This window comes from Vicia villosa, linkage group LG2, assembly GCF_029867415.1.
Source record: "Vicia villosa cultivar HV-30 ecotype Madison, WI linkage group LG2, Vvil1.0, whole genome shotgun sequence".
NCBI lineage: Eukaryota > Viridiplantae > Streptophyta > Magnoliopsida > Fabales > Fabaceae > Vicia > Vicia villosa.
Window position 1 is genome coordinate 149927345 of NC_081181.1, and position 26728 is coordinate 149954072.

The 26728-nt window shown below is 29.9% G+C and overlaps 2 protein-coding genes and 1 long non-coding RNA gene across 3 annotated transcripts; 2 read left to right on the plus strand and 1 right to left on the minus strand.

The window, feature by feature from the left end:
- Nucleotides 1-19467: 19467 nt before the first annotated feature.
- LOC131652437 (uncharacterized) lies at nucleotides 19468-20213 on the plus strand. The gene is made up of 2 exons (XR_009298714.1): nucleotides 19468-19782; nucleotides 19907-20213. It is a non-coding gene; the product is annotated as an uncharacterized LOC131652437 (long non-coding RNA).
- Nucleotides 20214-23266: 3053 nt separating this feature from the next.
- LOC131652435 (thaumatin-like protein 1) lies at nucleotides 23267-24273 on the plus strand. The gene has a single exon (XM_058922284.1). It carries the CDS (start codon nucleotides 23367-23369, stop codon nucleotides 24090-24092), a length of 726 nt encoding a protein of 241 aa, XP_058778267.1. The 5' UTR covers nucleotides 23267-23366; the 3' UTR covers nucleotides 24093-24273.
- Nucleotides 24274-25170: 897 nt separating this feature from the next.
- On the minus strand, nucleotides 25171-25974 carry LOC131650310 (uncharacterized). Its single transcript, XM_058920021.1, has one exon. The coding sequence runs from the start codon at nucleotides 25972-25974 to the stop codon at nucleotides 25171-25173; it is 804 nt and encodes a 267-aa protein (XP_058776004.1).
- Nucleotides 25975-26728: the final 754 nt, after the last annotated feature.

Below are 26728 nucleotides of genomic sequence, written 5' to 3' on the forward strand. Positions count from 1 at the left end.
TGGACATAATCTTAATGTCGTTGAAGTCTGTTCATATGTTGTAGTCGAAGTATGCTAGAATTGATAATATGTTGAATTAGGCTTGTTTGTTAAGCCCAATTGGTTAAATTAGCTTGTTTCTTAAGTTAACTTGTGTAATGAGTTTGTATGTAAAAATCCATTAGTTTAGTGTGCTAGTTTTCTTATAAATAGCATACTAGTCTCTCATCATTGCACAATGCAAATCCTAATTAGGGTGATAGAAGTTATTTGTTATTCTATAACACTTGTAATTTTGTTTTAAAGAGAACGGAAGAAATAGCAGTTTATAACCAAATTCATTGTGTTCTTCCTGTTTCCCTATTTCCTACCCTTGTGGTTTCTTGCCAATCAAGAAACCGGTTATACTTTGTTATTCCAGCATCGTTTTTTACAACAAATTAGGGCACTGAACATGGAGAAAAATATCGTCAACAAAATATGAGATTGAAAAGTTCGTCGGAGTGAATGATTTCGGCATGTGGTGCTTGAAGATGAAAGCCCTACTGGTTCAGCAAAGTTGTTTAGAAGCTTTGAAGAAGCCGCAACCATGGAAGTTGCGTTAATGGACAAAGAAAAACGACTATGATGGAGAAATCCCACAACGCCATCTTATTGAGCCTTGGTGATAAGATTCTCCAACGGGTTTCGAAGGAGATGACAACGTCGGTTTTATGGGTGAAACTCGAAAGTTTATACATGACCAAATCATTGGTCAATCGCTTCTACTTGAAGTAGCCTGTGTATTCATTCAAGATGAGTGAAGACAAACTATTAGCTGAGTAGTTGGATATGTTCAACAAGATGATTCTTGACCTTGAAAATATTGATGTTAAGATCGGTGATGAAGATTAAGCGTTATTGTTGTGTACTTTATCCAAATCACATGCCCACTTCAAAGAAACTCTCCCGTATAGAAAATAGTCTCTAGCCTTTGAAGAAGTTCAATCAACCTTGTATTCTAAGGAATTGAACGAATGAAAGGAACATAAACCATCGTCTGTTGGTGAAGGTTTGTCCATTAAGGGGAAATTCTTGAAAAAGGATGGCAAGTTCGACGAGAAGAAGGGTAAAAGTCAACATAAGTCTTAAGGTGGTGATGTCTCTAGTATTCGATGTTATCATACAAGAAAGGTATACATGAATGCCTGAAAGATCATGAAGTAAAGGATAATGGAAATGCAGCCATTGCTCAACATGATTTCAACTCATCTGATGTTCATGTGGTTTCAAGCAGCAACTCAAGTAAGGAGTGGATTATGGAATCAGGTTTCACTTGACACATGACTCCAAACAAAGACTTGTTCGAGGAACTATGTGATCAAGATGGTGGATATGTATAGCTGGGAAACAAAAAAGCTTGCAAGATTGCAGGTGTTGGATATGTGATATTTAAGCTCAATGATGAGTCAATAAGGTTATTGACTGAAATCAGGTATGTATCTGATTTAAAGAGAAATTTGATTACTCATGGTGAATTGGACAAGATAGGATATGTTTTCCAAGGAGAGAAAAGTATCCTAAGAGTCATGAAGGGGTCGAAGGAAGTCTCGAGAGGCGTGAAGAAACAAAGCTTGTATACCCTTGAGGATGAAGTTGTATGTGGTTCTACATATGTTGTATCCACGAAACCTTTGTCGAAGATATAAATCTAGCACATGAGATTGGGCCATGTCATTGAAAGGGGTCTGGTCGAACCGGGGAAACAAAATCTGCTTGGTGGAGACAAAGTCGAAAAATTGATGTTTTATGAACCCTGTGTACTTGGAAAATCTTATAGAGTGAAGTTCAATAAAGGCAAACAAAGAACACATTGATCCGTTGATTACATCCATGCTGATCTTTGGGGGTCTGCAAGGTGTCCATCAGATTCAAGAGAAAGATATTTTCTATCCATAATTGACGATTATTCCAGATAGTTATGGGTATTCATCCAGGAGATTAAGGATGAAATTTTTGAGAATTTTAAAAGTTGGAAGACTCTAGTCAAAAACCAGTCTGGCAGAAAGGTTAAGAGATTGAGAAACAACAATGACCTTGAATTTTTCAATGAGCTATTCGACAGCTTTTGTGCAGTCTCTGGTATTACAAGGCACGAAACTACTACATGTACTCCCAACAAAATCGTTTGCTGAAAGATTTAATCAAATCATTTTGGAAAGAGTTAGATGCTTGATGACTAGTGTTAGGTTAAAGAAGGTGTTTTGGGCAGAGGCTGTCTTGACAGAAACATATATGATAAACAGATGTCCTTTGATCGCATCAGATATGAAGATGCTTGAAGAAGTTTGGTCAGGACATCCACCGGATCTCGACAAACTTAGAGTATTTGGTTGCGTAGCCTATGCTCACGTTAGGCAAGACAAGATCAAAACTAGAGCCCTGAGATGCATGTTCATGGGATACCCTGAAGGATTCAAAGCTTATAAGCTATGGTGCCTAGAGTCAGGTCACAAGAGGTGTATCACTAGACGAGATGTATTTTTAAATGAAGTTGAGATGGATTTCAAGAAAACTGATGACGGTTGTCGAAGTGCAGAGATATCTGAAGAAGAACCAGAACAGGAAGAGATTCTTGTTGAGGTGGAGAATGTCTATTTTGAATTGCATATCCTAGATCAAGTCAAAGAAGAACCATAAGATGCTGAAGATACTGAAGAAATTAAGGAAACTGTCGGTGACTACCTGTTAACAAGAGATAGGTCGAGAAGGGTCATCAAGCCACCTCAGAGACTTGGGTATGCAAATATCATAACTTATGCTTTAATCTATACAAGTGAGGTTCCAGATGAAGAAACAAAAGACTATAAAGAAGTCATGAGGATTTGAAATAAGACTGAATGGCCGAAGGCCATGGATGATGAGACGAAATATCTTCATGATAACTACACTTGGGAGTTGGTCAAGAAACCTGCTAGAGCCAGGTTAGTCAGCTGTAAGTAGATTTTCAAAGTTAAGGAAGGAATCAAAGGAGTGGCGTCGAAGAGATACAAGGCAAGATTGGTCGCAAGGGGGTTTCACTAAAGAATAAGGTGTCTAATTCAATGATGTGTTCTCTCCTATTGTGAAGCTCAGGTCCATTTGAATGTTACATGCCATGGTGGAACAGTTCGACTTAGAACTCAAACAAATTCATGTGAAGACTGCTTTCTTGTATGGAGATCTAAATGAAATAACTGATGAGGTAACCTGAAGGGTATGCAGAAAATGGGAAGGAAGATTATGTGTGCAATCTGAATAGATCTTCATATGGAATAAAACAATCTCCTCGACAATGGAATATGATATTTGATAAGTTCATGACACACATAGGTTTCATTAAAAGTCAATTTGACCACTGTGTTTACAAGTTAAGGACTTGGAAATGTCTTGGTGAAAATCAATATTTCCAAGTGGAAATATTAACACAAATAAATATTTCCAAGTGGTGAAAATCAATATTGACACAAATTGACTTTCTGCATACAATGAAAGTCAATATTGACACACATAGCTTTCTTCAAGTTACAAGTTCATGACAGATAAAGTTGAATGAAGAAAGCTAGTTTGTTCCTTTGATGTTATAGAGTTTGTTCCAAGGTGGAGATTTGTGAGATATTGGATCGAACTCTAGTATGGTCTAAGGGTAACTTCTTGGTTAGACAATTCTACATGATCTTAGCATGTCGTCGAAGTCTCTTCACATGTTGTAGTTGAAGTCCAAGTATGCTAGAATTGATAGCATGTCATATTGGGCCTGTTTGTTAAGCCTAATTATTTAAGTTAGCTTGTCTAAAGGGTTTGTATGTAAAATTCCATTTGTTTAGTGTGTTAGTTTTCTTATAAATAGCATACTAGTCTCTCATTATTGCACAATGCAAATCCTACTTAGGGTGAGAGAGGTTATTTTTTATTCTATAACACTTATAATCTTGTTTCAATGAGAAAGTAAAGAATAGCAATTCATAATCAAATTCATTGTGTTCTTTTTTTTTTTAATAATCAAGATATATATATATATATATATATATATATATATATATATATATATATATATATATATATATATATATATATATATATGTGTGTGAAACTAATGCAGAGAATCAAGGATTCTCGTATCATTACAAAAAATATTAAGAACCCTTCCTACAATCAATTATGCTCCTTATACCTACATAAATTCTATAGGACTATGACTCCATTCATAAAAGTTACAATAGACCTTTTGTTTGTTGCCTATGGCTAACCACCACCATGAGTACATCTTCACGTTGTGGACAATTTCATCGATATCTGTTATGCCATTATTGAAGATGATATCATTGCGTTGTTTCCAAATACAACAGCAAATTGCCACCCAAATCACTCACGCTCTCCTTTTCGAACAGCGCGAGTGATTTTTCTTGCTTCCTGATTTCTTACCCTTGTAAGTTTCTTGCCAATCTAGAAACTGGTTATACTTTGTTATTCCATCATCATTTTTCACAACAAAATGAAAGTTTAAATGTGATTAGAGTATTTAAGAATGTTTTCAAATTGGATTCATGTTTTTAAATCTAAATTGGTAGAAAAGAAGTTTGAAGGTTCACTAAAAATACACAATTTTACGAAGCAAAAATTTCCTCACAATGCAATAAAACTCCTAGCAACGCTTAATTTTGCGAGGAGTACAATTTTCTCGCAAAAAACATTTGTCTCAATTTTTTGTCAGGTGAAAAATACTTAGCAATGTCATCATAAGAGAAGCTTCTTGCAACTTTCGCCAATTATATGCCACATAGGTGCAATGCAGAGAGATTTGACATATGTTTTCAGGAGAAAAACTCCTCTCAATTTAACAAAATCAACATTTCACCTCGAACGCGAAATATATTTAACCTCGACTACAAGAGCGAGGCAACAAGGGGAGTCATGAAAAGATGTCACTTTATCCATCGGTTTTTAAATAATCGAGGGGTTGATTTATCTGCATGTAACACCCCAATTTTAATAAATTACTTTATTTTGATTTCATTATAATTTTTTGCTTATATTTGATTTAATTTGTGTGGGTGATTCAACAAATATGGGTGAGAGGAAGGGTGTATGACCTTATGGTAGGGTGTGAAAAGTAATTAGAGGAAGAGAAAATAATTATAATTATTTTTATTAATTTAAAATAATAATTTGGTTTTATTATTTAAATTAATTAATTAATTAAAGAGAAAATAGGTGTGTAAAGAAATTAGGGGTAATGTTGGGCTTATGATGAGTAAGTGAGGGAAATTTAGGCATTATTGTGCTCTTAAATCATGTTGAATTTGATGAGAGTTGGGTGTTTTAGGGCCTGATTTTAGGTGATTGATTCATGACAATTTTAGTTGATTTATGTTTATTATGAGGTGATTAGTGTGTTAGTGTTATTAGAAGTTGAATTGGTGTAATTTAAGTTGTTGAATTTGGGATTGGTTTAGTATGAAGTCTGTTTGAAGTGAAACATGTTGCGTAATAGAGAAACAATAATTTTTTGAAAAATTTCCCAGTGCAATTGATTGCAGTCCCATTGCAATCGATTGCATGCGTGTAAAAAAAGGAAAAAATAGTGTTAATCGATTGCATGGTTAAAGTAATCGATTGAATGGCCTAGAAACGTGATTTTGAGAAAAACAGTAGCGAAATATATAAGATGACAATCGATTGTCATTATAGAGCAATCGATTTCCCAAAGCCAAATTTTGAGAAATTGTTGTTTTGGTCTAAGAAGTATTCTCCGACGATTTTGGCTGTAACTTTTAATCCTTAAGTCCAAACAAGATTTCGTTTGAAGTATTAGAAAGCTAACGTGATTTCCTATCCAGTGACGTTGTAGTCAGAGGCTGCATGTGTTATATCAATAAAATTAATTGATGAGAATTACATGTATCATTGACATGCTGACGGTGAATGCTATAATTTATACCTTTATGCGTCATGAGTATGAATTGATGTATTATACATGATGAGTGTAGTTGAGGTGTTGTTGTGTTTTATTGAGTTAATGGTGAGTTGCATATATTTGAATTAATAATTCATTGAGTTTATTTATTATATTTTCTTGGGCTATGTTTTTATGTTGAATATGGTGTTGAGTTGTTGTGGTAATCCATAAGAGGTGATTACACGAGTTTGTCAATGCATGTATGTTAGGATCAGAAGAGGAGTTTTAACGCATTGACATTTTTTAACATTCATGTTGAGTTGTGTCAAGAGGCATGTTCGCTAATTTAGAAGAGGGGACTAGTGGCTTGTCCTAAACTCGGAGAGGGGGCTTGGTGTAACACCCGTATATTTTAATTTTTAATTTAATTGGAAATTAAATTAATAATTAGAATTATTTGGGTTATGAAAATAAATTGGAAAATAATGGTTTATGACATCGGGCCATGTGTGATGTTAGTAAGAAGGGGGTGTTATGTTAGTAAAGCCCTTTTACTAATTATAATGTTATTTTTCATAAAATAAGAAGGAAGTTAGAAAGAGGATAGAACGTGAAAAGAAGATAGAACGTGAAAAGAAGAACTGAGGAAATTGGGAACTCGAAGAACGTGAAAGAGGAACAATAGAGGGAGAGACCAATCAAGAACTTTTGACTAAGGTAAGGGGGACTCTCCGGTTAGCATCTCTTATCGTATTTTAGATGATAATATTGATTAGGGATATTATTTAGGTCAATTGGATTGTATGTTAGGTTTAGGAATGTTATAATTGATGAAATTGCATGAATTATTGGTCAATAATGTGTTGTATTGATGTATGATGATGCATGACAATGTAATTGATGATTATATGCCTGTAAATGATGTTTAGAATCGATTTTGGGTTGAGGATGTGTGAAATCGCAGGTTTGTCGCAGACCTGAGAATCTGCAGAATCGCACGTCCGTTAAGCGGGGCTATGATCGCTAAGCGGATGCTGTTCGTTTTTCAGAAAATAAAAGGGCTCGCTAAGTGGAGCCAGTCCACTAAGCGGAGGTCCCAACTTGGTTTGCCTCTGTGATGCTTCTCTTGAAGCGAGGTTATTGAATTTTGATATCATAAGCGTGCTAGTGGTCGCTACACGGACCCTGTAGCGTAGAAAATTATTAAAACTTTGAAATCACGTATCTTTTTTGATCCTTATATCCGTTCTTAGTGTCGTTTTGAGTATGATGAACCTGGTGAAATAACCTTTATGTTGATTGATGATATGATTGCATTTGAATGTTGTTAATATATATATATATATATATATATATATATATATATATATATATATATATAAACATGCTTTGATGATGATGATGATGATGGTTTGAGTATTGAATGATGTTACTCATAGACTTGACGATGGTATAAGTATGTTTCATATATGTTTGCATTAATTCATAATCATATGTTGAGGGTTGAATCCAGATGATGTTGTGGATTCAGTGAATGGCATGATTCCCATTGTGTGGAATTTGTGCTGGCAGGGCCGTATCTTGACGATGTTGGATCGGTCGGTGGGTTATTCCCATTGATGATATTTGGTACCACATGCATAGTGTCAGTTCATTCATATGCATGATTTTCATAACATGATTGATTGTGTTTTTCATGTTATGAATTGATGATGTGTTGGTCGTGTGTTATTGAATTGACTGAATATAATACAATTGGATGAATAATATAACTATGATATGTTATTATTTATGATGCAATAGTATTTGTTAATTGCGATGAAACTCATCCTTACATGTTGTTATTTTTAGATTGAGGATAGCGACTTTTCGACTTGGTGAGGATTAGCTCATGAGTCAGTGCGTTTAGTTTAGCGTCAGGTGTCATGCTCTGATATTGTAACACTGGGGAACGCGATGTTTTGAGTTTATGTTTATGACTCTATTTGTTTTACTTGAGTTTTGTGGGATATAGTTTCAAAGATGTTGGACTTATCCGTAAAATTGATTTTCCGCTGTGTTAACATGAGTATTATGAATTATGATGAATTTCTTCAGTGAATGCATGACAATTACATACGACGTTTGTTTTTGAAAATTGAATTGTGACACCCTTGTTTCATGTTACTTTGATATATTTATTTAATTTCCGCGGGATTTAGAAGGGTGTTACACTTGGAGCTTAGAGAGAGGGCTCATGTGTTCAAAAGAGGTGATCTGGTTCCTGAGAGAATCAAATATATACGTGAGTCGCAGAACATGAATGAAATATATACGTGAAATATAAATATGTGTGATGATGATGATGTTGATGATGATTTGGGTGTGTGACACTACTACGAAAAATGACTTTTGTCAAAAAATATTACGACGACCTTTCGTTAACCGTGGTGGAATCTCGTTTTTGGGCGCATTTTTTTTTGTTTTTACTAAAAGATATTTCACTACGGTGAATGCTAAAATCTGTAGTTAAATGTACCAGGAGTTACAGGGTTCGAATCTCAGCTCCTTCAATATCCCATTTAATCGTCACAAAAAGGTAATATTCTCAAAACAAGAACGAAACATTGTTAAGTCACAAGAAAGAGGCTTTCTTGTGACTTAGCAATGTTTTATTCTTTAAATTCTTATGCAGATTGATATAAGAACAAGTTGAGTTTATTATATTGTAGTTATATTGTTTGTTTCACTAACCCTTCATTGAATATACATTCATTCAAATTGACATAGACATTTATAATCTGAAAAATTAAGTTGTATTTAAAAACAATACAACATTTATTGCTTCTGGAAACACTTTTTATGCAACAAATGTAAATTGTTGCCTAAAAAAATATCTGGCAACAATTTTTGTATGTTGCCAAGACAATTCTTACAACAACTCACAAATGTTCCCTAAAATACTTTTGGGAACGATTTTCAAGTGTTCCGATAATTTTTCTTTAGCAATAACGGATAAATGTCCCCTTAAATGCTTCTGGGGACAATTTTAGATGGATGCATTATTCATAACAAAAGGCTGCATTTTTTTAAATATTGCATAAAAAATTCAACAACATAAAAAAATTAGGTGCCAACATTCCCTTTAAACATCATGAAATTTAGGGTAAAATACCTTTTACCCCTACCATATGAGTGTGTTTTTGTTTACCCCCCCCCCCCCCCCCCCCCCCCCCCCCTTAAGAAAAAAATTTGTCGCAGACCTCAACAAATAAAGATTTCAGCGCCAAAGCCCCTGATACATTTTCTTAGCTAAGATTCTAAGAATCTGGCCTACGTGGACATAATATTTTTCCTGACTATGTAATTTATTGAGACGGTGGATTGTTAATAAAAGCCATGTTCACATATAGGATTTTATTTTTCTCATTTCACCCCCTTGAAAAGTTAGGGTTTTGTTACAGGAAAAATAGCAACATCGAGATGACGAAGAGAGCTTCCACCATGATGAAGAAGAAGAAATTGAAGAAATCGAAGCAAGTGAACGAAGCTACTGAAGCAAGTCAATCGAAACATTCAGTTCAACAGGACATGCATGAAGAAGAAGTTAAGGCATCTAAAGCTCAGAAGGTTTGTTTTATTTTACCGTATGTGTCGAACTCAGAAACGGTTGATGAAGGTTAGGTTTTAACTGTTTTCCTTTGTAATTTCAGAATAATTAAGCAAATCTTCAATGTTGTGTTCCACCATGGAGGAGAATTTGTGAGATTGAATGATAGGGTTATGATTTACAGGGGAGGTGTCACGACTTTAGTATCTAACATCCACATTGATAAGTTTACAATGGTTAGCGTTCATAGGATGTTGACTGGGTGGGGTTACAAGGAAGGGACATATAGGGCATGGACTAAGGTTATTGAAATTGATCCGAACTTTTTACATTATAGGATGGATGATGATTGTTACGATTTCGCAGCATATGCTAATGCCAATGAGGTTGAAGGGGAAATGTTTGTGGAGTATGATGTAACAGATGTTTCAGTGTTATTGAGAATCCTAGGTGTGTGAATGAGGTAGTTCAGATGGATAGATGTGATGAAGATGGAGTAGAAGGGTTGGGGGATAATGAAGATGAACACGTCACTGCTTTGCTTGATGGGTTTGAAGGCATTGATGTTACTATACCTATTAATGAATCACTTTCACTCACTGGGGTTTTGAGTGGTTCGAAAAAGAAAAAATTGAAAGATGATGATGAATATGTTAGTGATGATCTGGATAGCTCAGACCCTGATATATCAGATGATGAGAAAATGCTAAAGTTTGAAAAGTTTAGGAAAAAGCATTTCAATAAGATTTTTAAATTTGAGTGGGGTATGAAATTCAATTCTCTTGATGAATTTAGAGAAGCAATACGTGAGTGGTCAATATTAAATGGTAGGGAAATTACGTTTGTGAAAAACGAGAGCTACAGGGTACGGGTAGAATGTACGGTCAAATATGGTTTTTTTAATACTTTGTTCAAAAGTGGGCCATAAGCACACTTATGCTATAAAAACCATATTTGACAAGCATACATGCGTTAGGGTTTTAGATAACAGATTTACAAACTCAAGGTGGGTGGCTAAAGCTGTGGTGAAAAAGATGCAAACATCCAAGAGTGTTAGGATCTATGACATAATTCAAGACATGAGGCATAATTTTTCAGATGCCTCAACTTCTTCTTCATGCATGTCCGGTTAAACCGAATGCTTTGATAAACTTGCTTCAGTAGCTTCCTTCGCTTGCTTCGATTTCTTCAATTTCTTCTTCTTCATCATGGTGGAAGCTCTCTTCGTCATATCCAAGTTGCTATTTTGCCTGCAACAAAACCCTAACTTTTCAAGGGGTGAAATGAGAAAAATAAAATCCTATATGTCAACAATGACTTTTGTAAACAATCCAACGTGTCAATAAATTACACAGTCAGCAAAAATATTATGTCCACGTAGGCTAGATTCTTAGAATCTTAGCTAAGAAAATGTATCAGGGGCTTTGGCGCTGGAATCTTTATTTTTGAGGTCTGCGACAAAAAAAAAGGGGGGGGGGTAAACAAAAACATGCTCATATGGCAGGGGTAAAAGGTATTTAACCCTAAAATTTATTGAATTTAATAAATAAAAAATTTAAGAAATTATTTATTTTGATGATAAAAATTTATTTATCATAAAATTTATTTAATTTAATAAATAGAAATTTATAAATATTAAATTTAATAATAGAATTTTTCATAATATAAATATTTTAAAATTCATTATAATAGAAATAATTAAAAATTATTGAATAAATTTTATTAAATTTAATAATAATTGAGACTAAAAATATATTTGACGTTAAACAAGAAATTGTAGTTTTATTTTGTTATTATTATATATTCATATTAGTAAAAATAACTATATTTTATTTTATTATGCAGGAAATGTACTCGCAACAAACAACACAAATCTATTTGCAATCCATTAATATAATATATTTGGAGTTAAAAAAAAGGTAGTGACTTATTTTGTTTGTCTTTGATTTTAGTAAGAACTGTTTTGGCTGATTTTGTTTATTTGTATTTTGTTATCATTTTCTGATGTAGCAAGATATAAATGAAAATGATGAAGAGGATGAAGATGCAAGTGACAAATTTCAAGAGGAAGATGCAAGTGATGAGTATGACATAGGTGACAAACTTTTAAGAGGGAGAGGATAATGAAGATGATGATGAGTGCAACAAACTTAATAGTAACTATTTATTTTGTCATTTTGTTAGACGTATACTTCTAAGTAGCTGACTAATAATGTTAAGTTAATGTTTGTGTTTACTATTTGAGTTAATTTTCGAAGATTTTATTAACATAAAATTTGGGGTACCTGCAATTTATGTTTAGTTTAATTTTTGTTTGAATTGTTAATTTTATGAAAAATGTTGTAAAAAATATTCCCTGTAACTTATAGATACATTTACCAAGTGTTCTTACTACTTCATCTTTTGTAATTTTTGTTATATTTGACAACATTTGTAAACTGTAAACTGTTGCCATATAATGTTTTCACTCAACCACTTTTTAGGAAATGTTTGATGGTCGTTGTAAATTATAGCAACATTTAAAAAACGTCCCCTTAGATGTCTTAGAAAAGCGTCCCTTTTTCTTATAGTTTTGGTGACGTTTTAGGAAAGTGTGGTTAAAGAGCACTAAAAAACGTTACCTGGAATAATAGGCAACGCTCACACTGAGGACAACTGGAAAACGTCCCATATTCTTTTAGGCAACTTTTTTCTCAGATTTAGCAACACTTTTCAATTGCTGTCAAAGAGGAAAAATGTTGTAGTGAATTTAAACCAACTTATATCCATCAATATTTTCCAAATTGCATATGTCTCATAATTCATATCACGTTCTTTAACATATAGAATATGATTCAATGATCTGATTCCTTCATTGCATCAATATATTCTCTTATAGTTTAATTTGAATAATATAAATTTATTTGTCAAGTCTACCTCATCATCGTCACTTATCATCATGATAAGTGACGATGATGAGGTAGACTTGGCCAATAAATTGATGATATTCAAATTAAAAATAGAAGCGAAGGAATCAATACCATGAAGGATTTAGACCATTGAATCATATTCTAAATGTTAAAGAGTAAGATATGAGTTGTAACATGCATACACTTCGAAAACAGTGGTTTGTTTAAGTTGTTTTTTAAGATTAGTTTAATTTTTAGATTATATACTTCTTCAACAATTTGAATGATTGTGTCATGTATATGAAAAAACAAGCAATCTACATATTATATAATATACTCTAAGTACTCTCCACAATGATTATCTATTGTTACCGTGATGAAATGTTATTTATATTCCAAATAAATTGTTGCTGCTAGGTTTTGAACCCAGTACCTAAATATATACTCACTCTGGTCTCAAATATAAGCAACAAAAAAAATTTATATGGTCTTAAATATAAGAAAAAAAATCTATATTTATTACATTCAATGTCACTATTCCAAATATACTCCTATAATTTTTTACATTTTAAAAGTTTGCAACAATTTCCAAAGCAAAAAATAGGGTTAAGATTAGAAAGAGCGTAAGAATTAAATGCATTGAGACATCCTCCTTAATGAGTGAGTTATTTTTTTGCAAATTTGTTTATATTTAAGACCGGAGGGAGTATATATATATATATATATATATATATATATATATATATATATATATATATATATATATATATATATATACACACACACACACACACATAAGGAGGGATCAAATTACACTCGAAGAGTAACACCACAAGTTACACTCGCTCGTAACTTCATTTCGAATAAATATTTTTTAAAATAAACCGTTGGATTGAAACATAATATCATATAGATCATACTTATAAAATTTGAGATGAATTTATAATCATTTACTATACCATCAAGATATCCAAAGATTAACGTTAAAATGAACTCTCATATAACGTTAATTTTGATGTAACTCAATAACATAGTAAATGAGTTACGAGCAAAAGTACCTGGAAATTACATAATAAGCCTTATGATAAAACTACTAATCTTTTTTTTATTTTATGGGTAGAAAAGACTTTTAGCAAAATAACTCAATATTATTGTTTTGGCATTTATTACGGGTGATGTGGCAGCACCTAATAATTTGTTACATTTTATATTATTTTTATTCCATTATTAATTTGAAAGTTGAAACGATAAATGATGGTCTACAGTTTTTTGGAAAAACAAAATCTCCACTTTCATTGGAATCGATAGTCTACCATTAGGGTTTTTGGAAAAGCAAAATATCCACTTTCATTGGAATCGATAGTCTACCATTAGGATTTTTGGAAAAGCAAAATCTCCACTACCGAACAATGCAATAAATCCTTGGCCTTTCAGCTTTCTAAACTTTTATTCCATTATATATGTACTAAATCATGTAATTTTCAATTCTTCAAGATAGGAGTATTTTTTTGTCATTCCATCTTTTTGTTGCAAGTTTCGATCTTAACTTGCAGTTCGTATAAAATATGTTTTGTTCTTGCAGTTTTTAAGCATTGGCATGACTCACGCTTTCAGATCTATCGATAGTTCCATTTCATCTGTTAATAACAGATTAAACACAACAGATTCAACACAGGTTATTTATTTAATCATTTTTGATTCATACAAATTAGTGTTCTGTTTACCTATTAGTTCTGAATTTTTTTTACTGTATTGCATTGCAGTTAAGACATATGGGAAAAGAAAAGGTTCATATCAACATTGTTTGCATAAGTTACATCCTTAATCGGTATTTTGTAGGATTTTATTGATGATTAAATTTTTGTATTGTTGATTAATTTGTTGTATTTTTTTCTTCTTTAATTCAGGAACTGATGCACTTTGACAAGGAAAGCCAGGAGGGAGAGTCAGAGCTAGAAATTTTAGAAAGAGAATTACTCCCTGTATAATAGAGCTAGAAATTTTAGAAAGAGAATTACTCCCTCTATAATAGATAATAGAGCTAGAAATTTTAGAAAGAGAATTACTCCCTCTATAATAGATAATAGAGTTTGAAATTTTAGAAAGAGAATTACTCAGAGTTTGAAATTATAGTATAGAAAGAGAATTACTCCCTGTATAATAGAGCTGGAAATTGTTTGAAATTTTAGAAAGAGAATTACTCCCTGTATAATAGAGCTTAAAATTGTTTGAAATTTTAGAAAGAGAATTACTCCTTGTATAATAGAGCTTGAAATTTTAGAAAGATAATTACTCCCTCTATAATAGAGCTTGCAATTTTAGAAAGAGAATTACTCCCTCTATAATAGAGCTTGAAATTTTAGAAAGAGAATTACTCCCGACTAATATTAATATTAGTCATTCTCTGAATGCAAATATAGAGCTTGAAATTTTAGAAAGAGGATTACTCTGGTCTAATATTAATATTAGTCATTATCTGAATGCAAATATATTTCTTCAAATGAGTTTTTCAGGGCAGTCATAAAATGACTTCCTCCAAACCAAGAATGTGTCCTTATATAACCTAAGGACATCTTATCTGCTCAATTTTAATAAAATATTTTAATAAAATATAGAAGTATCACATATTGATATATGATTTATATAACCTATATACAGACCAAGAATATGTGTTATATAAACATCTTATCTGCTCAATTTTAATAAAATATTTTAACCTAAGGACATCTTATGTGCTCAATTTTAATAAAATAATTTAATAATATATAGGAGTATCACACATTGATATATAATTTCTATAACCAAATTATTGATAATAATTTATATAAGCAAATTATTTAATTTTGTTATAATATCAAATGTTTATAATTAGATCTATCACTTGATTGATTGATGTGTATATTAGCACATTTATACAATACTTATTTTATTTTAATCAATAGTTTTTAAAATCTTTATTTTTAATTCTTAAAACTTTTTTTCCCAACATTATTTGTTTTCTCTAACTTTAATTTTTTCTTTATTAATTATAAAACATTTAGTTAAATGCTAATTACAATAATAAAGGTCAAATTATCATTTAATGTATATTTTATTAAATTTATTATTGAATGAAATCATTATTTCTAAATTGAAAATTTAATAATTCATCATAAATATTATTTATTTCTTAATTTTATTTCAATATCAAAGTTGAGTTTTAGTTTTTTTGAATTAGTAAATTTATACATAAATTTTTGAATTTTTATAAAAAATTAATAAATATGTATTAAGTTGTATATAAAAAATAAATGTCAAATTATTATTTAATATTGTAATTGATTTTTTGATATTCTTAGATCTGATTTTTTTATTTACCTACTGATATCTACACTAATAAATATTAAATTATTATTTAGTTTATTTATTTATTTATAATTATTCGATATTTTTAGAATAAAAACATTTTTCTTTTTTCTCTTTTCTATATAAAATTTAATTTACTAAAGCAGGCCACATGTCATGAGAGAAGTGTACTTGTAAAATTTTAAAAATATATGAATAATTTAGTTTTTCAATTTAAAATATTTTTACTATAAAAGTAATTTAAGAGTTGTCTTTTTAACTTAACGTAATAATGCTTACTATAACTCTTAAACAAATTTTATTTAAAAAATGAGTTTCTTATTTGTTTAAAATTGAAAGTAAGTATTATTATAGTTTAAATAACATTTAGTTACTAAAAAAATTAAAAATCATATATTTTTATGAAATATTAATAAAAATCGTGTATTTTTAAAAAATAGTAAACATAAGAACTAAAGTAAAAACTACGATTACTCTTTTTACTACAATATTAACTTTTTTTATTCCAAGATTAAATATTTAATTTATCATTATAAAAATATAAGAACAAAAATTATTTTGTAATTATTTAGATCGTTATTTGAGATAAAATATATTTTGAAATTATTTAGATTTTTATAGAAAGGTCAATAAAACAAAATAAAATCAGTTGAGATTTTAATTTATAATTTTTGTAAACTTATGAAATAACTAAAATTTATAAGAATCTTTTCAAATTAACTTCATAATTGTAATCATGATAAAAATATGTTAAACAGTAGTCATGAAAATTTAATGATAAATGGTAATCATAAAAAATAATGATAAAAGATAAAAAATTATTAATATAGTCAATTTTATAAACTGAATAAGCTACAATTATTTTATAAACGGGAATAAGTTAAAAATAATTTTATGAAAATAATAATTTTATAATTTTATGAAAATAATTTTAATAAAAAGCAGATTATAAAATTTTCATAATTTGTTATTTTAGAAGATTGTAAATTTAACTATTTATACAATTATATGATTAACTTTTTATATTATTTTGAAGATTGTTATTGAAGATTATATTATAGGTTTGATTTTAATCTCTATGTTAAATTTGCACGAGCATATGTTACCAAGTTTATTATACGATCTAATAAGAAGGTTTTATTTATACAATTATATGATTAACATTTTATGTTTGTAAAAAATGTAAATACAATCTAATAAGAATGTTTTAGATTTGTAATTTAACGGGGAGCTGTCATATATCGTAGGTTGTAAAAAAAATGTGAATACGATATAATAAGAAAGTTTTAAAACAGAAATTTGACGGTGAGATGTCATACCTATTAAATTTGGAAAATGGGCTAATATCTAAAATAGGTTTAATAAATTTTTAGAATTAACTCGGATTCAACTAGGGTTTGTTAACTCATCTGAATACACGGGTATATGTGAACGTATCTATGAGATACCAGCGGTAGACTGTGAATTTTAATGTCCATCTTTTAAATCTATATTTTGTTACTATTTAATCTAATTGAAGTTAGAGAATCAGTTGTACGATTTATTATAAGTACGAATCAATGCTTAAAAAGCAAGTGCATATCATTAGCCTATATTAATAACTATGTGAATGTAAACCAATTGAAGAATGAATTGATACTTTATAAATGATGGTCTGATAAACGTATTTTGTTAACTCATCTCGATTCACGGGTATATGTTTGTTTAAAATGGTGTGATGTGGATTCAACTGAATTTTGTTAACTCATCTCGATTCACGGGTATATGTAAACGTATCTAAGAGATACGAGTTGTAGACAGATCAATTTAATGTCCATCTTTTAAATATTTTTCTTGTTGCTGTTTTATATAATTGAAGTTAGATAATCGACTGTACGATTTATTGTAAATACGATGCTTAAAAGTTTGTGCATTTATTTGTAACTATGTCAATGTTAACCAATTGAAGAATGAATTTAAACTTTACAAATGATGATCCGATAGGCATGTGATGTGAATCCAGACGGGACCCGTGCGATAGCACGGGTTTCTTACTAGTTAATAGTGATATAAGTAGTATTAATTAATTGAAGGGTAATATTGAAATAATAAAATTAAAATTGCATTAAAACTAAAAACGACCCTTATTTTAAGACATATAATTGTTAAAATGCGACATTTATTTTAGAACAGAGTAATAATTTTACTATTGACAATGGCACTACATAAAAGTGACATAAAATAAACCATTGTAACAAATTATACTCTCATTTTTCTAAGATATATTTACTTCAGTTTTTTTATTATCTTTAATTTAAATTGATAGTGTTCATGAAGAATATATTTAACGACAAATAAACATATATTTAGAAATTGATAGAGCATTTTACATTAATAGACAAATAAAAACTACACATTATAATCCAATATAGAGAAGGAATATCTATTGACTTGTGTATCTAATCAAAACAACAAGGAAATGGTGAATTAGCTTAGCTCAATTAATATATATCCTAATTGATATAAATGATAATAAATAGTAAAGTGGGTTCAACTTACTTTAAGAAAAAGTTATTTTAACCTACTTTAAATACTAATTTTTAAATTTAATTTAATTTAGTGATTAAATTTTTTTTTTATGTATAACCATTCGATTAACTTTAGAGGTTATGATTTAGAATAAGTTAAAAATTTTACTCTTCAAATAAATTGAACCCTGCTCTTAATATTAATATTATAATATAATAATAAAATTAAATTATCGATATCTTTAAATAATATATTAATTAAATTAAATTAGTGTAATTGGTTGATCAAAAACTCAATCTTAACATTTATTTATCAAATTATAAATTTCTATTGAAATAATAGTACTATCTTTAAATCTATCATATAAGAAAATAATGTGTTGTTGTATTCGCCATTTTACCCTTCTACTCTAAACTAATGACACGTGGATAGCTTCACAAGCCTCTATTCACTACGTCAAATAAGCTATTTAACAGCGTTTTGTTTTGTTTTTGATAGCGCTTAAAAGAGCTATTAACCGGTAAACATTTTTTGTTTAATAACACTTTAAAAGTGCTATTACAGTACCGATTTTAAATAGCGTTTTTTCTTAAGCGCTAATAAAGATGACATTTTGCGCGTTTTTTATTTGATTTTGATAGCGCTTTCAAACTAAACACTATTATATGTTTATCTTTTAAATGCTTCTATTCACGGCCGACCCAATCAACGTAAATGCCCCGTTCTAATTTTGAAAATGGGCCCAGATCTAAAATATAAATACAATTATAATAATTAAAAAAAGACACATAAAAATTATATTTATGTATTAATGAATAATATATTTAATTAAAATTATTTTGAATTTTGATTTATCTCAATTTTTGTATGTATTGAGTTTTTATTATAGCATTTTTTGACTCATTGAATTTTTATCATAATATTTTATTTATTTCAATTAATATTTATGAAAAAAAATTAGACCTTTTAAAATTTTGGAGGCCCTAAAATTTGGGGTCTTGTGCTGTAGCACTTCCTGTACATGCACAGGGTCGACCCTACTTCTATTTTTATGCTTTTTGCTTCTACATATTGTCACAATTTTTTTTCTTTTTCATTGCTTTAACTCTTGAAACATAACACTACTATACTTCTAGAAAAAACAAAAATTATCTTACTTCTTTTACAATTTGTCACGTTGCATAGTTTGTAAAAACTTCTATGACAAGCTTTGCATCTTATCACACATTGCCTTTACTTCTTTTACAATTCTCATGATCTCTTTCTCTTCCTCCACTCTTCTCTCATTCTTTCTTTTTCCATACTACTATTTTGTCTTCTCTAAATATCTTATCTGTTTTTCTTTCTTTCTTCATTATTTTTTCTCCAATTTTTTTTACTCCTTCCTCATTGTTTCTTCTACAATCTAAATACATATAAACACATTGTTAACTCTATTTTTTCTCCTTCATCTTCTTAATATTTGTTGTTCTTTTCATGTTCTAGATCCACCAAAGACGGAAACAAGTAGTAAATCAACCTCAAAAACAAGAAACAGGTTGATAATTTTAAATCAGGTATGTTATTTCATATCTTTTATATTTATACCAAGTTAATAATTTTAGACCAGATTTGTTATTTTCATATCTTTTTCTTTCATTCATCTTCATAACATCTTTTTTTACTTCTTTTATTTTTTAGGTCATGGATCTACCAAAGACGGAAACGAGAAATAAAACAATATTGAAAAACAAGAAACAAGTAAATAATTTTAAATCAGATATGTTTTTATTTTTTATTTTTTAATGTTTAGGGTTTAGATCTATAAGTATATTTTCTATTCAAATCTGTAATTTTAAAACAACATCGGAAACAAGTATATTTATTTTTTATCGGATTTGTAATTTTAAAACAACATCAAACACAAGTATGTAATTATTTTAATTGTGGCTTGGTTTGCTTCTATCGAAATTATAAAGAAAAAAATTAATGTATACTTATTTTCTCATTGTGTTATAATTCCATGAATTTTTACTAGTATATTTTGTTACTTTTGATTTTATGGGTTTGATAGTTGATTACTAACTAAATTATAGTATATATTAATTCAACAGTACATGTTCAAATCACAACATTTATATATTTTTTTAATATTTATGTTTATATTAATATTTTTTGTTACATTTAATTTTATCGATTTGATGGTTGATTACTAACAAAATCATGATATATATTAATTCAATAATGCATATTTAAATCTATATATATATATATATATATATATATATATATATATATATATATATATATATATATATATATATATATATATATATATATATATATATATATATATATATTTCTGTTTATAGTAATTTTATATTTATTACATTTTTATATTTTATTGTTTTAATTTATAGAAATAATTTTTAATATTTTTGTTTATATTAAGTTTTATTTTATATTAATCTTAGAATATTTGTAGTAGGCAATATGATATTATATTCAGGATTTTTTTATAAAAATAAATTTATTTAGATTTTTTTTACTTTTGTGAATATTTGATAGTGGAGTTAAGTGATAGGAGCAATTGTGTCATTTCACATTAAAAGTATAACATCTCCGATCCAATATTAAAAGATAAAAATACAATGGAGTAGAGATTTTGAGACTATTTAAAAGATTTGATGCTATTGAATAATGTGACTGATAACCATAATTATGCAACTTTTATTTTAAATAAAAATATAAGCTATTTTATTTAAATAATGTATAAAAAGATAGAATCAATATTTAATTAAAATTAGTATCTGAAATCTTGGATGTTATTGTTGGTTTTCTTACCAATCCACATGTATATGTTGATTTGGACAAAAGTGAATGTTTTTAAACTTTTTATCATTCAGTATGATAATAGTCATTTAATGAGTTTGGTAGTAAGTAATTTTAAGGCCAATAACTTTTGTGACAGAATAAACTTTGCCAACATTCTAATTTAGAGTCTGTTTGGTTGGGGTAAATGGAGGGGAGAGGAGAAAATATTTAATAGTTTATGTGTTTGATTCAAATTTTAAGAGAGGGAGAGAGGTAGATGGAGGGGACCAAATTCTCTTCTGAGTCACTTTTTGCTTTCCCCGATTTAGGGAGATTCGGAGGGGAGGGGAGGTGCTCCATTTTAATTATAATTATATTTATATATTTACCCTTCTTATAATTATAATTAATTTTTTTAATTTTATATTTTTATGTTACTTTTTAATTATTGAAATATTTTTATTTCTAATTATTTTGTTAGATTTTATTGTATTCGATAATCTTTTTAAAACTATATATTATAACCGTTATGTGTTTTTTTGATGTTATCAAATTGAATACTTATATTTCGTCAATGAATTTGTATTTAAATTATAAATGATAAATATCGTGAATTTCATGATAAATTAGAAATTTAAAAATGTAAATTAGTTTTAAAATACCTCCCATCCCCTTTGTGAACCAAACATAATTGTAAGTAAAAAAAATCCTCTCCCCTCCCTTCCCCTTAATAAAAATATCTCTCCTCCCCTCGATTGAATCTAACGGGCCCTTAAGTAAATTATTTTATAATAAATTATTTTTAATAAATATTTTTTACAATTTTAAATTTTAAAAAGAAAATACTAATATATAAGAAAATTTATGCTTCTAAAATAAAATTAATAATATTTTTTTAGTTTTAGTGTATAAAATGTGATGCAAAAATAAGATTATGTTTTACTAAACCTTTTGTACACGAAAACATGAAGATATTGATCAAAATTTGATTATTAACGGGACATGAAGTTATATTGATCAAAATATTGATTCTTACATGAAGTTATTAATCAAAATATTTTTTAAGATACACGAGGACATGGAATATTGATTATAAACGGAACATGAAGTTATTGAGCAAAATATTGATTGTTAACGGGACATGAAATATTTTTTAAGATACACGAGAACATGAAGTTATTGATCAAACTAATATTTATATACGGAAACATGAAGTTATTGATCAAAATATTGATTATTAACGGGACATGAAGTTATTGATCAAAATATTGGTTATTAACGGGACATGGAGTTACTTATCAAAATATTTTTAAGATACACGGGGACATGAAATTATTGATTAAACTAATATTTGTACAAGGAAACATGAAGTTATTAATCAAAATATTGATTATTAACGGAACATAAAATTACTCATCAAAATATTTTTTTATTAATTATATATTTAATTATTATTTTTTACGAGTAATTAAATATTTTTCTATTAAAAAATATTCATCTGAAATAATGCGAATCTGATACCAGAATCCGTGCGTTACTAATTAAAATTAATAAAGATAGCTAGAGACTTGATTTAGTCTTAGTCTCAAATCCCACCACATGCTGCGAATTATTATTTTTACAAAAAATGATTCATGCATGAACTTTTGACAGAGCCGCCTCTTACTTTATTCATATCTCACTTGCTTATCTAAGTAGGCAACTGTGCCTCCCGCTAACCCAAACAAAAACCCGATAAAACCGGTTCCACATATCTACACTCGTCTTTGTTAATCACAGACAAAAAAGAAGTAAAATATAATCTTAAATACCCTATGGTGTAAATGAAATTTGAAATTAAAGTAAAATATTTAGAGTCAATTTGTTGTTACTAATTAAAATAACATCAGATTTTTTTGATATTATCTTCATTAAAGAGCTAGTTAGGCAGATAGCCGCCGGGTCATTTCATTATGAGCTAAGTCAACTTGTTCTTTTATATTTTAACACGCCAGCAAAGAGTATATAAAATATTCACAAGAAGCAGCCAATTTGATGGATGATATGATGAACAAAACTAATAAAAAATAAATAATAATTATGCTATAAATAAATTGATATGTGAATTATTTATATGTAAAATCAGGTTTTTATCTACTTGTTAACACCAAAATAGTCAAGTTGGTATTCACCGATTATATAATTCTGTATCTTAAATATTTATATAAACTAAAGTTCATCATCATCATTTTGATCACTAGTGAAAAAAGTAATGACTAATAATAGTTGCTTTAATAACTCAAAATTGCCTATATAAACCTCAACTAATATACTTCCAATTCATCCAATATCCACACAACACAACAAAATGACTTTCTTATCACTCCTCACATTCACACTATGCTCCCTCCTCCTCACCTTCACTCCCTCACAAGCAGCCAACTTTGAGATTGTCAACAATTGCCCTTACACCGTTTGGGCAGCTTCTAGCCCCGGCGGTGGCCGCCGTCTCGACCGCGGTCAAACATGGAACCTTTGGGTTAACCCTGGAACTGCCATGGCTCGTATTTGGGGTCGCACTGGTTGTAACTTTGATGGCAGCGGTCGTGGCCGCTGCCAGACAGGTGACTGCACTGGTGGACTCCAATGCACTGGCTGGGGTGTTCCACCAAACACATTGGCCGAATTCGCGTTAAACCAATTCGGAAACCAAGATTTCTACGACATCTCACTCGTCGACGGATTCAATATTCCAATGGATTTCTTCCCTCTTAACGGCGGATGTCATAAGATCAGCTGCACGGCCGATATCAACGGACAATGCCCTAATGAACTGAGGACACAAGGTGGTTGTAACAACCCTTGTACTGTTTATAAAACCAATGAGTTTTGTTGTACTAATGGACAAGGAACATGTGGACCCACTTATTTCTCAAGGTTTTTTAAGGATAGATGTCATGATTCTTATAGCTACCCTCAAGATGATCCAACAAGTACTTTCACTTGTCCTGCTGGATCTAACTATAAAGTTGTTTTCTGTCCTCTTGGAGCTCCTCATATTGAGATGCCACTAAATCATACTAGTGTGTATTGAAATGAGTTTGTGATCAATGGTGAATACCTTCAATAAGATGAAGTTTTTATTACTAAAACTTCATTTGCGATCATGCTAGTTTGTTCTGGCTTTGATTGGGTTTCTAGTGTGTTTTGTTGTGTGTAGTAATGTTATGTAATGAGATGTGGTACTATCAATGAAGCTTTTTAATTTATGTTTATGATTGTAGTTTTCTTAGCCTTTGTTGAAAATGAAGACATCTTTATAATAATTATCTTGAGAAAGATTAAGTTTTTATTTGTTTTATCAGTAGTTACTATTAGAATTTCTACCTCTTCTTTTAAGAAAATTGAATACTAGTATTTTTTTTTCCATTTCATTTACATGTTTAAGAGGATGACATTGTTGTTGCAATAGATCTAATTTTCCTTCCTGCATTTTAAATAGAATTAGTTAGCTCAATGACGAGTCCTTAGTTTTTATATATATGATGAAAAAATAGCATGCCTTTTGTACCTTTTAAAAGTAAATTTCATTACATTTGTGTATATGTAGATATATCTTTAATCATTTTTAAATATTAGTTATAATGTTTGGTCATGGAAAATATGTTAAACTGAATAACATATTTGAGGGACCATCCATGATTATAATAATAGAAGCGAATTCGTCGAAAAAGTTTGAATTATGTAAAATCTTTATGTCGTAGAAATTTTGATGTCATAATAATCAATATATCGTTTATCAGCGTAAAAAATTTGGAGAATTCTTAGTTTATTTATTTATATATATAGATGAACTAAGGATTCTCCAAATTTTTTACACTGACGAACATGATAACCCGACAAAAAAAGAAATTACAAATCAATTTTAATTACGAAAGAAATAACAAAGAATCTTTGCTAAACTCGTAAAAATAACAATTGGAGTGTGTAATTTCCCCACAAAAGGACAATTTCCAAACTAAAGACTTAATGCTCCACACCGTTTTGTTAATATTCCAACCTTTCTTCCGAAAGCAAATTCTGTTCCTTAACAACCAAATGATTCAAGATGTGGCAAGCCAAAGCACTCCTAACTTGCTCTCCTAAATCTTCATGGCTCGAGAAAAATTGTGTCAATTCATAAAATTTGAAAAGCACTCTTTCTTCTCCGAATCCGATTTACCAACCCAGTTAGTTATCTCCCTCCAAACTTTCTTAGACACTTTACAATTAAAAAAAGTATGATCCTGGTTTTCCATATCCAAATCACAAAGAATACATTTCAAGGAATTTAAAGGAAATGAAATTCCTTTATACATCAAAAGGTCCTTTGTTGGAAGTCTATTAACAAGAAGTCTCCAACCAAAAGTCTTTATCTTAAAAGGCACCTCTGCTTTCCAAACTAGTCCCAATGCCTCGTCATACCTATTAGGTGGTCCTAAAGGAATACAAAAACAAGCATATAAAGCATAACACGACGCTACCGAAAAATCCTCTTCCGAATTAAAGGTCCACCCAACCATATCTCTACCTTCTAACAATCCTCCAAATTCCTCTAACTGGTCCTTCAAAGAGGAAAAATTGGGCAAAAGTTCCAAATTATTAGCCACCGTCGTGGATAAACTAAAGTCTCCCCATCTCCACTCCCCGTCATTCCAACCCCCCATACCCGCAATTGAAACACCCTTCAAAGAATATGCCAAGAACAAATCCGGATAAACCTCCTTCAAAATGACATCCTCAATCCATTTAGCTTCCCAAAATGGAGTGCTGAAGTCATTTTGAATTATGTTCCTACTTTTAGCAGCAATAGGATCTTTAAAAGAAAAATTCTCCATCCTTATGATATCCCTCCACCAAGTTGAACAAGAAGTGTAAGAAGAGGAAAGAACTTTGTTAGAAACACCATCGTTGAAAACTTGAATAGAAATCTTCATAACAAGATCTCAAGATGTTATACCAAAGAGAGTCACAGCCTTGAAGAATTCTCCATCTCCATTTATTTAAAAGAGCTAAGTTAAACTCCGCTAAATTTTTAACTCCTAACCCCCTCCCTTCTCAAAAGGTACACTAACCTTTTTCCAACTCACCCAATGCATCTTCCTTTTTTCTTCACTTCACCCCATAAAAAATTACTTTGGATCCTATTAAACTCCTTAATAACCTTCATCGACATCTTGTAGAAAGACATAGTGAAAATAGTAAGAGAACTTAAAATAGACTTCAAGAGAGTTATTCTACCGCCCAAGTTGGGGAACCGGTTCTTCCAACCCACCAAACAATTTTTCATCTTGTTCAAAAGAGGTATCCAAGTTGACTCCTTCTTTGGATTGAACCCAATAGGAATACCGAGGAAATATAAATTACTATCTTCCACCTTGCAATTTATAAAAAGAGAAGTGGCATCCAGGAAAGAGTTGCTAGAATTGATTCCTATCAAGTTACTTTTATGGTAGTTTATACCAAGACCTGAAACTAATTCAAAGGCCCGCAAAATCGAATTAATCGCCCAAACATGTTTCTAAGTCCCTTCTCCTACTAATAACGTATCATCCACAAATTGGAGAATATCCATGGAGCAAGAACCTTTGATTGTAAAATAACCAAATTCCCCAATATCCATAGATTTCCCTGTTAGACCTTCCGCAACCATAACATAGAGAAAAGGTGAGAACGGGTCACCTTGCCTCA

Coding starts and splice junctions, on each gene's coding strand:
- LOC131652435 (XM_058922284.1), top strand. CDS start 23,367: ATGACTTTCTTATCACTCCTCACATTCACACTATGCTCCCTCCTCCTC.
- LOC131650310 (XM_058920021.1), bottom strand. CDS start 25,974: ATGAAGATTTCTATTCAAGTTTTCAACGATGGTGTTTCTAACAAAGTT.